The sequence below is a fragment of the Caretta caretta genome, chromosome 13 (assembly GCF_965140235.1).
Source record: "Caretta caretta isolate rCarCar2 chromosome 13, rCarCar1.hap1, whole genome shotgun sequence".
Lineage (NCBI taxonomy): Eukaryota > Metazoa > Chordata > Testudines > Cheloniidae > Caretta > Caretta caretta.
In genome coordinates, this window is record NC_134218.1 from 19038081 (window position 1) to 19055136 (window position 17056).

At 43.9% G+C, this 17056-nt stretch overlaps 1 protein-coding gene across 9 annotated transcripts in view; it reads right to left on the reverse strand.

The window, feature by feature from the left end:
• Positions 1-17056, reverse strand: part of EYA2 (EYA transcriptional coactivator and phosphatase 2) — a 156284-nt gene that overhangs the window by 23093 nt on the left and 116135 nt on the right. For all 9 annotated transcript variants that reach the window (XM_075118784.1, XM_048819518.2, XM_048819519.2 and 6 more), the window contains one exon: positions 4621-4710. In XM_075118784.1, the coding sequence (XP_074974885.1) occupies positions 4621-4710 (90 nt within the window). The remainder of the gene's footprint in view (positions 1-4620; positions 4711-17056) is intronic.

Below are 17056 nucleotides of genomic sequence, written 5' to 3' on the forward strand. Positions count from 1 at the left end.
TCAGCTGCACATGGTAGAAGCTTCAGAACTTGGAGCACTCTAGCCTCCATGCCTGACTGTGTGAGAATAGACTCAGCTGCTATAGCAGCATATAATGCGTGCAATTGTTTGGAAGGTGAGCACAGCATTTGGAGGCTCAGCACTCATCCTGAACTGCTAGTTCAATATAAAGCTAGGCAGGAAGGTTGTAGATGGAGGAGACCTTTGTGCAAGGGGAAAATGGGAGACAAGGAAAGTACCCAGCATCAAAAAACCCCGGAGGGGCTATTACAGATACATTCATCAACAGCTGGGAACCACTGTTCTAATGAACTCACCTTGCCAGGAAAGAGGATGGGGTGAGTGTATACAGCACACTAGTCTGAATTCTCTCTCTGTGATCTGATAATATCTGTGGTTCCAGTACAACATCCATATGCAAGTCCTGCAGCTGACTGCAGGGAAAATAGGGCAATCAGAAGCTTTGCTGTGCCATTGCCTTCCTGGAAATAAATAGATGCTCTTTGTGGACATTGTACTACCACTAATAAGCTCCCTCAATTTCTTCATTTGCCTTAGGGCTGGCTCAAACAAATGGTTAGTTTCTGTTCCTCTGGCCTTTTTCAGCTGTGCAGAAATGAAGGCACCTGTGCTTAAAATGGCTGGCCTGAACACAAGTTCTCTTGCTCTGGGGCTTAACAGTATCAGATGTCACATTCACCTGTTCCCTGCAGTTTTCTTGTTCCTTAATACAAGCTCTCACTTTGCCTTTCTTCTGTACATGCCTGAATGCAGGGCAGCTCCACGGGCAGTTTCAGCATTGTAGCATGGTGTGGATTGAGTTTACTGAGCCCTGGTCAAGTCATCATTACGCCACTTGGTGGGGCTGCTGTATACTGTAATCTCAGCAGATCTAAACCTGAGTCAGTCTCTCTGGGCTTGTTTTTCTGTCTCTCTCTCTTTTTTTTTTTTTTTTTACAGACTATTGTTCATTGTATCTCCTTCAAGCCCAACAGTTGGTGCCCATACAATCCTCACCTATCACTCTGCGAATCCTCTGGCCTGAAAGTCATTACTTTATCAGGAGCGGCATGGCTAGTGAATAAAGACACTAAAGTTGAATAAAGTTCAATAAAGTTGAAATTTTTGTGTTGCTTTTTGAGGCGTGGGAGGAGTACGGCAAGGCAAACATTTTTGTCAAAAGTTTTCATTTCTTCTGAAAATTTCAGTTTTTCGATGAACAGTCTAATGCTCCCTCTTCCTCCCCCAAAAACGGAGGTTGTTTTCATTTTAGAAAACTGGGGAAATTCTGCAAAAAAGTTATGGGAAGAAAATAAAATTTCATGGAAAACACCTACTGCTTTCCAACCGGCTGTAGGACTGATATTTGTTGACAATAATCTTCAAAGTTGTCTGATAAGCCTGTCTCTCACCTCAAATCCTCTTTGGGTAGTTAAGGTTAGCTAGGGAGTAACTGTTCTCAGAACTGGGTTCTGAACAATTCATGTCCTGCAGTCAGACCTTCGATGCTGAAGGCTCTTGTACTGCTATTCACTCCCACTGACAGATACATCAAAGCCATGATGCAGTTTTTTATTTTGTTGTTCTTATGTGTTACACTTCTGAAATAACACAGTCAGACTGCCAAGTGCTATAGAAATCAGTAAAAGCATTTATTTTCACCAGCACACCTGGATCCCATACTCACACAACTTTGCTATGGATGCGCCAAACTGGCTCAGATAAAATAAAGTTACTCCACAAGCCCAAGAATCAAGCTGAAAGTTTTTAACAGCACAGGTCTGCTGCTCCAGTGGGCTTGGACTGTTTGGAGAGGGAAGTAGCTGGAGTCTTTGTGCATTTCTTCATACCAAATCCGACCTTTTTGAGGTTTATGCATCAACATGGAAAGTGACAAAAAAAACAACAGAATACTTCACTCTTTGTGAATTTAACCTGGAGCCAACAGCTTGTGACTAATGTGGACAAACTTAACAGTGACAGAACAGTACTCAGGGGAATGGTTTTAATTAGGCCTGGTCTACACTGAAAAGTTATATTGACATAACTACATCAGTCAGTGGCGTGAAAAAACACACACCCCTGACTGGTTTCAGAGGAACAGCCGTGTTAGTCTGTATTCGCAAAAAGAAAAGGAGGACTTGTGGCACCTTAGAGACTAACCAATTTATTTGAGCATGAGCTTTCGTGAGCTACAGCTCACTTCATCGGATGCATACCGTGGAAACTGCAGCAGACTTTATATACACACAGAGAATATGAAACAATACCTCCTCCCACCCCACTGTCCTGCTGGTAAGCTATTATTATTATTAGATAAGCTATTACCAGCAGGACAGTGGGGTGGGAGGAGGTATTGTTTCATATTCTCTGTGTGTATATAAAGTCTGCTGCAGTTTCCACGGTATACATCCGATGAAGTGAGCTGTAGCTCACGAAAGCTCATGCTCAAATAAATTGGTTAGTCTCTAAGGTGCCACAAGTACTCCTTTTCTTTTTACACCCCTGACTGAGGTAGCTATGCTAACATAACCCCCTGTGTAGACACAGCTATGTTGATGGGAGTGGCGTTCCAGCAACACAGTTAACTTCTTTTGGGGAAGTGGTGTTCCTACACCCTTCTGTTGGTGTAGGCTGCGTCTATGCTACGGCGCTATGCCAGCGTAGCTACGGTGGTATCGTCTCCATAGTGCAGATGTAATCTTAGCACTTACGTAGTCCTCTCCACCTTCACAGGGATTATGGAGATATTAATTAATTACTCACAGTGCCTGTCTGAGGTAGAAGGGTGCCATCATCATCATGATCTCCATTTACAGATGGGAAAACTGAGGCAGAGAGGGGCAGAGACTTACCCACTAGGTCACACAGTGCATCAGGTCTTGCAAGGGCTACAGACCAATTCTAGAAGTTTTATAGCCCTTCATTAAGGCACCAGAAGCTAAGACTGGAAATCTCAAATGCTGGGTCACTTTAAATAAAATATTTACCTTTTTCCAGTAGTTATAGGTGAATTTAAGAATTTTTCACCTGCCAAGACCTGACCTAAGGATTCTGTTCTGCTTGCAGCAGCTGAAATCCTCAGGGACATTTGTAACTGTAGTGGCAGTGACATTCCTCACCTTGCTCTGAGGTGCTTGGCAAACCATCAACTGAATTCAGGTCTTGAAAGATAAGTAAAACAAGGGGGGAAATGTTTTCAAATGTAATGATGTGCAAGTTTTAATCTTTCACAGCTGTGGTACAGGTCTAGTGGAATGAGCATGGTACTGCTGCAGTGCGAGCTTGGACAAATCGCTTCCTCCGGCCTCAGTTTCCACACATGTGAAATGGAGTTAACACCATCTACCCACCTCAGATGAAGAGTGTTGGGTATGTGCTAAATATTATCACTTTTTACTTAGTGCCTTAAATAGTTTCTTCCTCTTTTTCTCTATGAAAGATTTTCACTTCACACTTTATGTATCCCCATCACTAAACACTTCTTTGGAAAGCTGGGAGAGGAAGGAAATGTCAGTTCAGGTGCTACAGACCATTTGTCTTTCAAGGGAAATGAAAATTCTTAGCAAGTGAAGTCCCAAATTCTATAGAGAGCCGTACAAGGAAAGTTTTTAACTCCTTGTAACCCACATAGCAATTCAATATAGCTGAGAAGTGAAGGACAAAGGAATTAGAAGCCCTCATGGGGCCCATTTCACGCAAGCTCTGGAACAGTTAAATTCTTACTTTTCCAAATGAATAAACAGACTGAGGAGGGATCTCTGCCTATGGGATGCAGGCACAGAACTGATGTTTTTTCCCCTAGACCATTCCAAGCAATTTCCTGAGTGTATTGTGCCCAAAGCACCTGAAGAGAATTCTAACTCATTCCTTTCAAGGAAATGTCGTCCGGCCTTAGAAAACCCTGAACAAAATTATGTAACTCATTTAGGCCCATTCCTTATGATGGGCTGGTTACAAGCTCAAAAAGCTTTTCATCGACACTGCATAGCTAGTTGCTCAGCTGTATATACGCTATCTTTTCTTGAGCTTCAGCACCTGTTCTAAATGACCTTTGGTGTGTTTTACATCAGTGATGGTATATTTTTACCGGATGCTTCATCATCAGAACTGGCATTCCCTCAGTTAGGGAAGACTTTCTGGCGTTAGTGCAAAGATGCACACATGCTCTCATTCGTGCCATGAGTTTGACAGTCAGGAGCTCTTCACTTTACCTTTTGTGTGTGCAGAATAGAGCTTGTTGAGGAACAGAGACCCTTTCAACCGCTTCTGTATTGGCTCAGAACTAACTGTAAACCTGCCCCCATAAGATCTGTGCTAATTTAGTTTAATGAAATTATTAAATAGCAAATTTCAGAAGGACAAAGCAACATTGTCCTCATTATTACATTTAGTAAAACTACCAATAGACATCACTGTTACTCTGTTGTTGTTTTTTTTTAAAGCTTTAGCAAAGCAAAGATGTCAGAGAGATGTGGCAAGGTATGCTTCCAATAAGCCATCTTAGGCCCACTTCTTTGGGTCAGTAATGAAAGTTTCAGGACCAGAAAACCAAGGGTTTCTAAATCAGATGCAGATGATTAAATAGGAAGATGTTAAATAAAATATGCGGTTACATACCTCCAGGTCATTAAAGAACAGATGTGTATCTGCAAGGTTGAAAATCATTTCTTCCATCATAAGACCTATCCGCACAGACGTGGTGGTGTCCTGTTCGACAGAAAAAATGTGTGCAGTCTTTAGTGATTTTAATCATCCTCTTTCCCTGATTTCTGGTTATTGGGAGTGAATTTGGGACCTGTCCTACTCATGCAGCCACTGATGTAATTTACTTCTCAAATATATTTATCATAGGTTTCTACTCTCGAATTTTACTCTGATATACGGTTGAACTCTGTCCTCTGGTGATGCATGCAGCTCCCTTTGAACATTAACACCCTGTACTTAGCACATTTCAGATGAGGACAACAGGAAGCTTTAAAAACTTTAAGCTTCCAGGCTCACAAGGGAGGTCAGTATTGTTCCTCATTTTACTTGTAAATGTGACTTATCTAAGGTCAAATAACAAGTCAGTGAACAGAACCCAGGAGTTCTGACTTCCAGCCCCCCTGCTCTAACCATAAAGTCAGACTCCTTTCTCTACAGGGCATAGTCACATCATTCAATCAACAAAATGTCTTCACTGCACAGTTAACCTGGGTGATAGGCACCTGAGTTAGGCTAGCCTGGATATGAGCATCCCCACAGCAAAGCCAGACCTGCATCACTATGTCCTCACTGTTTCTATATTTACCCATGTGTGTCTGAGGGCATATCCCATGGTTCTTTGCTGAGGTACTCTAAAATTCTCTCCCAGTCAATTGTGTAGGAGAACTTGTTTGTCGTTTGGAGGAATTGTGGGAAGGGCACTGGAGGACTTTCTGCACTTGAGTGATTTAACCTGCATTCTCACTACAAAGTGGGTGGGTTCTAGCCTGAGTTAAAGGGTAGCCTGGGTTTTAATTCACACCTCCAGCCAGGTCAAGGCACCTCCAAATCTGAGTAAACGGTTTGTGCGCGTGGATGGGGAGAAAGAAGGGAAAGGGGGGCTAAAACATGGTAAAAGACAAGGTTAACTCTGAAGTGAAGATATACCCTTAGTTCTATTCTTGAAATTCCCACCAACTGCAATGGGGATCTGGTGGTCAGACTAAGTGTTTCTTTTAGGCCTCATCTACACACAACAGTTGAACTACTTTAACTATCCAAGTACAGTTAAACCCCCTAGTGCAGAGAGAGTTATATCAGTGTAAGTGTGCTTCTGGGTAGAGTTATTCCCATACAGCAGTGGTTCCCAAACTAGGGGAGCCGCTTGTTCAGGGAAAGCCCCCGGCAGGCCGGGCCAGTTTGTTTACCTGCCGCATCTGCAGGTTTGGCCGATCGCGGTTCCCACTGGCTGCGGTTCGCCACTCCAGGCCAATGGGGGCTGCGGGAAGGGCAGCCAGCATGTCCCTCGGCCTGTGTCGCTTCCCACAGCCCCCATTGGCCGAGAACAACAAACCGCAGCCACCGGGAGCCGTGATCGGCCGAAACAAACTAGCCCAGCCCGCCAGAGGCTTTCCCTGAACAAGCAGTGCCCCTAGTTTGGGAACCACTGCCATACAGAAAGCATCTTTCTACTGCTATATCTGCATCCACACTACAGTCTGTACTGGCCTAACTATAAAAACACATGTGTAAACCAGACTGGTTATGCTGTGTGTTAGAAATAGCAATATGCCTCGGACACTGCATACTCAAGTTTGACCAACCCTAAGATGTTTTTTTTTCCTGATAACTTCAAATATCAGTAGTACCACGAACAGTAATGCTTAGCTCTTGTACAGCACTTTCACCTACAGATCTCAAAGTGCTTTACAGAGGAGAGGCTCAAGTTCCCTAGCCACAGGTCACGATGCCTCCAGCTTTTAAAAACAAATTTATATCAGTGAAAATTACACACAGAGAGTTATCAAGAAGTCCACATAAACATACATACCCCAGGCCCTGATCCTGCCACCAATGAAACCAGTGGTAAAACCTCCACTGAGTTCAACTACAGCAGAACTGTGCCTCCTCTGGCACTATTATAACCTTCATCCTCCCAGTTCCCCAACTTTGTTTGTTGCTTTCGTTCATTGCATCACATCAACCCTTAGATCGTGAACTCCTAGGGGCAGGGATCGTGTCTATTTTCTTCCTGTGCAGTGCGTTGTACAATCAGAGCACTCTATACATCAGAGAAAAATTCCTCCTGGTCACACCATTCTACCACTTGGAAAACAGTAAATGTTACCAAAACAAAATTAAATTAAATAAGATAATCACTGATTTTTTGTATAATTAATTTTAAACCAGCCTTGGAAGGAAGCTCCTCTCATCAGGTAAGCAGTCCCACAGTATGGGACCTGCTGTCCATTTGTTGGGAATGTATAACTCCTGATAACCACTTAGTTTATTAGTTCAAAACTGACAAACAAGCACCTGACACAGCCTCTTCTGTGATTTGTTGCTCCACATGGCTCCTTAGGAATCTGCTGTGACCTATACCTCAACCTAGCTCTCCACAATATTAAATACAATTCTGTCATTTTCCATGTCACACCTTCCCACACACAGAGCTTCAGCCCCAAATAATTAACTTGCTGCTCCAAGCCCAGTGTGAAATAATAGGAACACACATGATGTAGCAGAGTCTTAAGTGCTATTCAGGTGAAAATTATTTTCTTAATCACTAAATAAATATTTCTACAACACAAACAAAAATACTGTTGTTAATTTGGTAAACACCCTCCTAGCTCAAATGGATTTTGCCTGATCAAGTTAAACAGAAACAGAAAGCTTGAAAAAGGAGAGCTTCCACAACAGGCTTTCATTTGTAATTCATCTTTATTAGGTCAGGGATCTCTCATCTTTGTGTGCCTTGAGTGTACGTGTGTGGTTTTCTCCCACTGAAGTTACAAGTCCTGCTATGACAGTACAGATTTATATGTGGACTTTGCCCTAATTTTCTGCAGATTTCTGTGGAGTCATGTTATTGCATGGTGAGGTCAGTAATGAATTAGTTTGGGAGGTCTACCAGAGAACACAATGTTTGGAGGCTGACTATGTTTCAATCAACCTTTGTGGCAGATGCTGTTGACACGGATGGTGTATCACACAGTAACCTAATTATTATGTATTCTTGGTGTAGCTCTTTAATTAGAGGACAATGGTTGTGGTTTCAGCTTTATGGATGACTCATAGGGACTGCACTAAACTAGAGAAAAGCTCTGTCACTCATGCTTGAACATGCTTACCACTGCCCTAGAGAGAACGGCACTTTCTCCTATTGGGTGGAAAGTAAAAAATCAAAAGCTTCTCCTTAAACACTCCTGATCCAAAATGTTGTCATCAGAAGTCTAAGTCACTCACCTGCAACATCTTACTTTTTTAAGTATTTGTTTATTTCATGTCAGTACAACAATTTCTCTCTGAGAATATTTATGTATGGGGATCAAGGATCAGAGTAAGAGCCAGGTCTATGCTGGTGATTTCAGCTATTGGAGTAGCTGCCAGCAGGTGAAATCCTAACAGAGACTAGCAAACCTGCTGTTAGTGACCAGGATATAGGTGGTCTGACCTAGTGGTCAGAGCAGGAGTCAGGTCTCATGCGTGCGGGAGGCATCCAGGGAACAGAGTTGAGGATTAACACCAGAACCAACTGCTGATTGCCAAAGTCAGAACCAGGAATCAAAGCTGAGGGTCAGAACTGGGATTAGATACCAAGAGTCAAGCCAGAGTCAGAAGTCAGAGCCAGGACTGGTAAATGATTGGCAGAAGTGAGGCATAAAGGCAGGAACCAGAGGAGAAGAAAGGATCAGGCATGGAGCAGCAGCACAGTGGGAAACAGGAGCAAGAGCAGGGGTAAGGAGCAGAGTAGGAATCAGGAACAAGATTGAATGCAGGCACCAGTAGGATCCAACACAGCAGCAACAGGCAATCACCAAGTTGCTCAGACAATTTCCTGTGCCTCCCTCTGTCTTAAATAGCATGGCTGGACCAATTGGTGAAGCCAGGCAATCCTCCAGTCAGGACTCCTGTGGGTGGTACCTTGGCTGAGGCTGTAGTTCTGCTAGCTCATTGGCCCACGAAGTTTCAGCAGACATCAGGTGGTGGCCAAGATGTGGTGGCTCTCTGGGAACTCCCAAGCCTGGGTTTGAGGACTGGGACATCACACCTGCTATAAGTTGTGATCTGCGCCAGTGCAACTTTACCTCTGCTTGAAACTGGGGTAAGACGCACTGTTGCAAAACGTGTCTTAAAAAGGGCATTGCCTGCCTACTCTAGGAGTTCACATCAATGCACCTACCTATGTCAGTACCATCAATGGTTGAAATCAGAGCAAATCATCAGCGTACATGGCACCATCACATAGTGACACAAGTTAGAGCACATTAATTCTCTTAAGCACACTGGGTGCTTGGGAGGCTTTACTTAATATTCTGTGCATGTGTTTTGGCTATCATAAAAGCTCTACATGAATAACACTGAACTGAATTTTATTATACAAATGAAGTTACTGTCATGGACTAGCACATAGGCAGCCATATCTGGTGGTCAGAGCAGGAGACAGGTGCCTGGAACCAGAGGCAGGGGTCGGAGACAGAGTCAGGAGTCAAGCTAAGGGTCAGATCTGGAGTCAGCAGCCAGGGGTGGAGGTGTAGAACCAGGGATCTGGTACAAAGCAGGAACCAGGAGTAGGGCAGGAAGGCAGGAGTCAGACAAGGTCCAACATAGCAGCTAGGCAGGAATTCATCTAGGTCCTCAGATAACTTCTTCTGCCTCCTTCTAGCTTAAATAGTGAGTCTGAGCCAATTGAAGAGGCCGGATGTCTCTTCCAATCAGGAGCTTCATGGGTAGTGCCTCCATTTTGAACTACAATCCATCAGCCCACACTCCATGTTGGTACCAACAAGCTGCTAGGTGATGGCTGCATCTGGGGCAGGGGTGCCAGATCCTTCATGAAAGTGGGGGGCCATGAGGCCATGCCCCCTCCATGGCCCTGCCTCTCCTCTTCCCTCTGAGGCCCCACCCCCAGGTCAGAAGCCGGAGCCTGGCCAGGATAACAGCTGCCCAGGCAGCTGTGGGGAGCCCTGGACCCTCCACCTGCCCTGAGTGGGGGGCCCGAGAGCAGCCCCCAGCCCATGTCCCCATCTTCCAGGGCCCCCCACGGTAGGTGGAGAGTTCGGGGCTCGCCACAGCTGCCTGGGTTCCCTGGGTAGCTCTTACCTTGGCCCGACTCCATCTTCTGGCCTGGATGGGGCAGAGCCTCAGGGGCCGAAGAGCAGCAGACGGACTGAGGTAAGAGAGCCTGGGGGGCCTGGGCTACTGTGGGGAACCCTGGACCCTCCGCCTGCCCTGAGGGGTGGGGACATGTACTAGGGGCTGCTCTTGAGACCCCCACCTAGGTCAGATGGAGGGTCCAGAGCGCCACACAGCTGTCCGGGCCCCCAGCCAGTTCTTATCTCAGCCTGGCTCCGGCTTCCGACCTGGTCAGGGGGTGGGGAGGGCACTCAGACGGAAGAGGAGGGGTAGGGGACCAGGGCCTGTCCTGAGAAGTGGACAGGCCAGGCCCTCCCATTTTCAAAAGGCCTGGGTTCAAGACACACAATCCCTCAAAGTTACATCAAGGGAGCTGTTTTGGAAGAAAGACGTTGCTAGGAAGTAATCAATTTTTTGTTTTAATGAAGCAATTTATTTCTTCTATACACCAAGGGCCACTGCCTTTTAAACCTCTTTTAGCATATCTTGTTCAGTATCTTTCATTTGGTTCTTTTATTTGGGTCTGTTTGCAGCTTTACTGGTATCAATAGCCAAATTGGAGTGGGGAATGTTTGTTCAGAGCAGTGTATGAAGTTCACTTTCTCTTAAACCAAAACAATATGTAGATTAAACTGCAGAGGAGAAAAAATCTTTCCCTTGAGATAGAGAGTGTGATGGAATGAAAATAAAAACAGAAAAATGGGGAAGTCATTTGGGGAAATAATTTGGCACTAATGCATAGGTCTGTATGGACACTTCCTCTACAGTGGGATTCTTTTCCAAGTCTTAAACAGCCTGACAAAGTAAAACAGGAAAATCAGCACTCCCAGTATCATTTATTATATGTGTTTGTGCCCAGAAGCACCAGTCAAGGCTTATTGTTTTTACATGTAGATGCATGGATTTGAATTCACACAGAAATAAGGCCGTTCAATATCTGAAGACAGGACAAACTCTGTCCTCCTCTCTGGGAGGACTTGAGTTTCTGGAAGATCACTTTGAACAAGTTGGAAGCACTGTCAGCTCAGTATCAAGCAGATACGTCTAGGGTAGGACACAAAATCGGTGTCCAGATACAATTGTTTGAGACCCATGTAACCCTATATAAAGAGTTTGAAGCTGATGTCAATATAGGTATCGGGACACAAAGACAGACTTAAGGCCCATAGTAATTGTCATATGGAGACTGCTCCACAGCCAGCTTTCTCTTTGCACTCCCTTCCTACCAGGACAGGCTGAGAACTGGACTCAGTCCCAGGCCTGCTCTCCTTTTATGTTGGCTGGCACTGAGCCTAAAGAGCTGTTTCAGCAGCCAGTAATCGGCCAGGCATAAGGGAGCACTGGGTTTTGGGAGAGCAGGTATCATAGAAGCCGTTACAGTGGCTCTGCGTTACCTGAGGTTCCCCGTACGCTCTAGTAGGTGGCTAAGCCAGCTTTCGGGCAGCTTTGTATCAGCAGAGGAGTGCAAAGTTGCCCTAATACTCTGGAATGCTGAGCCCTATAACTCTCAGGGATCTTTTACTTCCCCAGTGTGTTATGCTCATGTGCCCTGAGAACAATTAACCCAAATTGCTCAGTTCTAAGTGATACTTTCACTTTGCACAGGAACCCACTGGGGAGACTGGGCCCTCAGACTCCTAGAAAATGAATCTCCTCCCATCAACCAGACCTCACACTGAAAATGAATTAAACGGGAAATACAAGCCCTGAGTGTTTGTTTAGTAACATTAGACGAGCGAAGTCCTACCTTTTTACTAATCTACTGGTTATGCTTTAGCAAAGAACAATGAGAAGGTGGGATAGAAAACAAGAAATAAATCCCTTATAAAACCTAGGCGATCACAATCCATCCCTGAATGTGTCACCTCACCTCAGACATGCACAGCTGCTGGAGCTTCCTAACATGGTAAAATTAAGCAGCCTCACTCAATTTTTTTGGAGGGGGGTGAGGGGGTGAGAGAACCTGGATTTGTGCAGGAAATGGCCCACCTTGATTATCATGCACATTGTGTAGAGAGTTGTCACTTTGGATGGGCTATTACCAGCAGGAGAGTGAGTTTGTGTGTGGGGGGGTGGAGGGTGAGAAAACCTGGATTTGTGCTGGAATGGCCCAACTTGATGATCACTTTAGATAAGCTATTACCAGCAGGACAGTGGGGTGGGAGGAGGTATTGTTTCATGATCTCTGTGTGTATATAAAGTCTGCTGCAGTTTCCACGGTATGCATCCGATGAAGTGAGCTGTAGCTCACGAAAGCTCATGCTCAAATAAATTGGTTAGTCTCTAAGGTGCCACAAGTACTCCTTTTCTTTTTACTCAATTACCTGTGAGGCTCGGTTGTGGCACTAGGAGATGATCCAGGAGCCCCTAGGGATGTCAGCTGCTGTGCCACCATTGGATGTAACACCTGCTCCTTCCCATGGGATTGGAGCCGCTAGCCACAAAGCAGCATCAGTCTGGAACAGTCTCTTGTGCACTGGGGAGTATAATACAAGGACTGAAACTGTGCCCATCTAATGCAGGAGGAAAGACCCTTGCACTCTTACCTCATCTTCCTCTCCTGCCTGGGGCTGGGCACCTGAGCGCTTAGCTTGTAAAGAATAGGGAGGTTAATTACACACTCCCACTGTCAAACACTCTGCTTCAGTGTATTTCTCAATGGGCAGGAAAATCTCCAACTCCTTCTCTATGAGCAAGGTGGGCTCCCAAAAATGGAAAGACACAACTTTTTTTTACAACAATTTGGACTGGTAGTATTTGAACTGGTAAGTGTATTAAAACTGTCTCCTTGTGATGTGCTCAGCCATCGCTGTTATTTCTAGCCAAGGAGGGCTTCAGGATTACATGCTATTGCACAGTTCAAGTCAGGTGCCTGATGCTGTGAGATGCCTTGCATCCGCTATTCCTATTGGACTAAAGGCATCCAGACCCTCCTAGGATCTGGCTCCATTGCTCTGGGGGAATGATGTTTTGTTCTCTTGCTATAAGAGCAGCCATACTGGAGGAGACCAATGATCTATCCAGTTCCAGGGCTAGCACAGCTTCAGAGGAAGGCAAAAAATGCTCAGTCCATCAGGATGAAGTTTCTTCTTGATCCCACTTAGTGATTGTGGTGTTATTGTGACTTTATGAGAATGAACAGACTCTTCAGGGAGTGGAAGCTGATAATCTGAGGAGGCAGCTGGTTTTAGGTTAGACTGATAGATTGACCTGTATATATGTTATGTTAACAACAGACTTTATTAGATATATAGTTAAGTTACTAGCAATTAATTATTATTAAGACTAGTGAATTACTTGAATATAAAACAATATAGATCAGCTAATGCAGCTACAGAGGTTGGGGGGTTGTTTGAAGCTACCAGCAGACCAGGACACACCACCTCAAAGCGGCACCAAACCCAGCCAGAACAACAGATGCAAAACCTGTAGACATAGCTCCACAGCTCCAATGATCAACACACCCCACCACAACTCACCTTTCAAGACCCAGGGGACCCACTCATGCCCTATCACAACGCACGGTGTACCTCATCCAGTGCACTGAATGCCCCAATAACAACTATGTGGGTGAAACCGGACAATCACTAGGTTCTTGAATGAATTTACACAGGAAAATGATAAAAGACAAAAAACACCATATCACCTATGGGTGAACGCTTTTCACAAAACGATCACTCTATATCTGACCTCTCAGTCCTCATCCTCAAAGGAAAACTGCACAACACCTTCAAAAGATGAGCCCGGGGGGTTAAATTCCTATAATTTTGCTAGACACTAAAAATCCTGGAATGAATAGACACACTGGATTTACTGTTTACTACAATCTGTAACCTACTTAAACTACCTCCCCAGCTTTTTTTTTTTTGCCTTTCCCTCCTATGACTGGAGAGGTGTTAATGGGCCATTTCACCTTGAATGCTCCCTTGAATATGTGTTAACTACTTATGCTAAATTGACAGGTTTCAGAGTAACAGCCATGTTAGTCTGTATTCACAAAAAGAAAAGGAGGACTTGTGGCACCTTAGAGACTAACCAATTTATTTGAGCATGAGCTTTCGTGAGCTACAGCTGTAGCTCAGGAAAGCTCATGCTCAAATAAATTGGTTAGTCTCTAAGGTGCCACAAGTCCTCCTTTTCTTTTTACTTATGCTAAACAATCTGTTCCACCTTGTATTTAACTGCGACACTAAGTATCTTTCCCAGATCTGAAGAAGAGCTCTGTGTAAGCTCAAAAGCTTGCCTCTCTCACCAATAAAAGTTGGTCCAATAAAAGATATTACCTCACACACCTTGCCCTAAAGTATGCATTAAAAATTCATGTATTTGTTACCACCTGCAGCTACTACCCCTCCAGTTGGCTGGCCCATCAGAGCCAGTTACCTTCTACTTTAAAGCTCTTGGTGATATTGTAAAAGGAAGTGAGTAGGCAGTTTTATCTCTGGCAATCTCTCAAGTGTAAGTCATTCTCTCCTCGGTTTCTGGTTCCAAAACACTCTAGTTCCAAGCTTCTGTCTTGCAGGTAAATTGTTCAGACTTGCATGCCATTAGCAAAGGAGCAGAGCTGGCTGCTTTGATAACACATCCAGGATAACACATTGAGGCAGCTTGTTGTCTGAGTTTGTCTCTGTTTAGATATGTGCCAATTAACCTGACACTCTGGATGTTAGGACAATGTAATTCTGAGCCCACATTTTGAATTCAGATTTTTTTTCCTTAAATAAAAAAACCCAAACCCTAGTATTTAAAACCAATCAGACTTTAACCTCCTGCCAAATACCTGTTTATGCTGTGAACAAATAATTACTTTTCTACAAGGAAGAAAGTATTAATTAAGAGTATTCATCAGACTCCTATTCTGTGAGGTTTATCTGATGGAGGTGTCAGCCAGAGGTGAGAGATGGATTAGTACACAATCAAGGACTTTCCAAGTTAAATCTCCTCCTTGCGGTTAGCTGTTAATAATGAAGTTGTCACTAAAAGAAAGAATTTAATGGTTTTAATTGGGTTTAATTACTTGGAAACTCCTGGAAAATGGACCAGTTTGTTTGATTGCAATATATAAAAAAGTGAAGGTTGTAAAGAGCGAGAGAGAGAGAGAGAGGGATGGGCCACATGTTTGAACAAAGACAGGTTGTAAGAATCATTTATTTTTTGGCTGTTGAGTTGCATGCCCTGATCAGAACGTGACGGATGGATGTGGCTTTCTCATCCATGAGTAACCAGCAGGGGTGTGCATGGGTTCTGTTATTTCTAGTGCAAGTAGGTGTGATTTTTTTGTATTGGGCTTTGTGCGGGGGGGTATCCTTCAATTTTTTCCATGGCAATTTTTTTTTAAGTCCGGGGGGGGGAGGGGGCATTTATAGAGCTAGACTAATGCTAGATGTAGTCTTCTCCAAGCCTTTCGGTTCCTAGATGGTAGAGCTATGATAAGATGGGGGTAAAATTTTCAAAAGTGCTTAAGTGACTTAGGAGTCAAGTCGCATTTCCAAGTGATTTAGGAGCCTAACTCTTATTGAAAGTCAATGGAACTTATTGAAAATGGGACTTAGTCACTTAAAAATTTCACTCCAGATATACAGTAATAAGTCACCAGGACCAGATGGTACTCGCTCAAGAGTTTTGAAAGAACTCAAATGTGAAATTGCAGAACTACTAACTGTAGTTTGTAACCTATCATTTAAATCAGCTTCTGTACCAAATGACTGGAGGATAGCTAACATGACACCAATTTTTAAAAAGGGCTTCAGATGTGATCCCAGCAATTACAGGCCAGTAAGCCTGACTTCAGTACTGGGCAAACTGGTTGAAACAATAGTAAGAATAAAATTGTCAGACACATAGAAGAACATAATTTTTGGGGAAGAATCAACATGTTTTTTGTACAGGGAAATCATGCCTCACCAGTTCTTTGAGGGGGTCAACAAGCATGTGGACAACGAGGATCCAGTGGGTACAGTGTACATAGATTTTCAGAAAGCCTTTGACAAGGTCCCTCACCAAAGGCCCTTAAGCATAGTGACCTGTCATGAGATAAGAGGGAAGGTTCCTCTCATGGATTGGCAACTGGTTAAAAGATAGGAAACAAAGGGTAGGAATAAAGGGTCAGTTTTCAGAGTGGAGAGAGGTAAATAGTGGTGTCCCCCAGGGGTCTGTACTGGGCCCAGTCCTATTCAACATATTCATAAATGATCTGGAAAAAGGGGTAAACTGTGAGGTGGCAAAATTTGCAGATGATACAAAACTACTCAAGATAGTTAAGTCCCAAGCAGACTGCGAAGAGCTACAAAAGGATCTCACCAAACTGGGTGTCTGGGCAACAAAATGGCAGATGCAATTCAATGTTGATATATGCAAAGTAATGCACACTGGAAAACATAATCCCAACTATACATATAAAATGATGGAGTCTAAATTAGCTGTTACCACTCAAGAAAGAGATCTGGGAGTCATTGTGGATAGTTCTCTGAAAACATCCACTCAGTGTTTGGAGGGGAGAGATAGCTCAGTGGTTTGAGCATTGGCCTGCTAAACCCAGGGTTGTGAGTTCAATCCTTGAGGGGGCCATTAAGGGATCTAGGACAAAAACTGGGGATTGGTCCTGCCCTGAGCAGGGGTTTGGACTAGATGACCTCCTGAGGTCCCTTCCAATCCTGATATTCTATGAATGTGCAGCGGCAGTCAAAAAAACTAACAGAATGTTGGGAATCCTTAAGAAAGGGATAGATAATAAGACAGAAAATATCATATTGCCTCTATATAAATCCCTGGTACACCCACATCTTGAATACTGCATGCAGATGTGGTCACCCCTTCTCAAAAAAGATATTGGAATTGGAAAAGGTTCAGAAAAGGGCAACAGAAATTATTAGGGGTATGGAACTGCTGCCATATGAGGAGAGATTAGTAAAACTGGAACTTTTCAGCTTGGAAAAGAGACGACTAAGGTGGGGATGTGATAGAGGTCTACAAAATCATGACTGGTGTGGAGAAAGTAAATGAGGAACTGTTATTTACTCCTTCTCATAACACAAGAACTAGGGTTCACCAAATGAAATTAATAGGCAGCAGATTTAAAACAAACAAAAGGAAGTATTTTTTTACACAATGCACAGTCAACCTGTGGAACTCCTTGTTAGAGGATGTTGTGAAGGCCAAGACTACAACAGGTTAAAAAAGGACTAAAGTTCATGGAGGATAGGTCCATCAGTGGCTATTAGCCAGGATGGGCAGG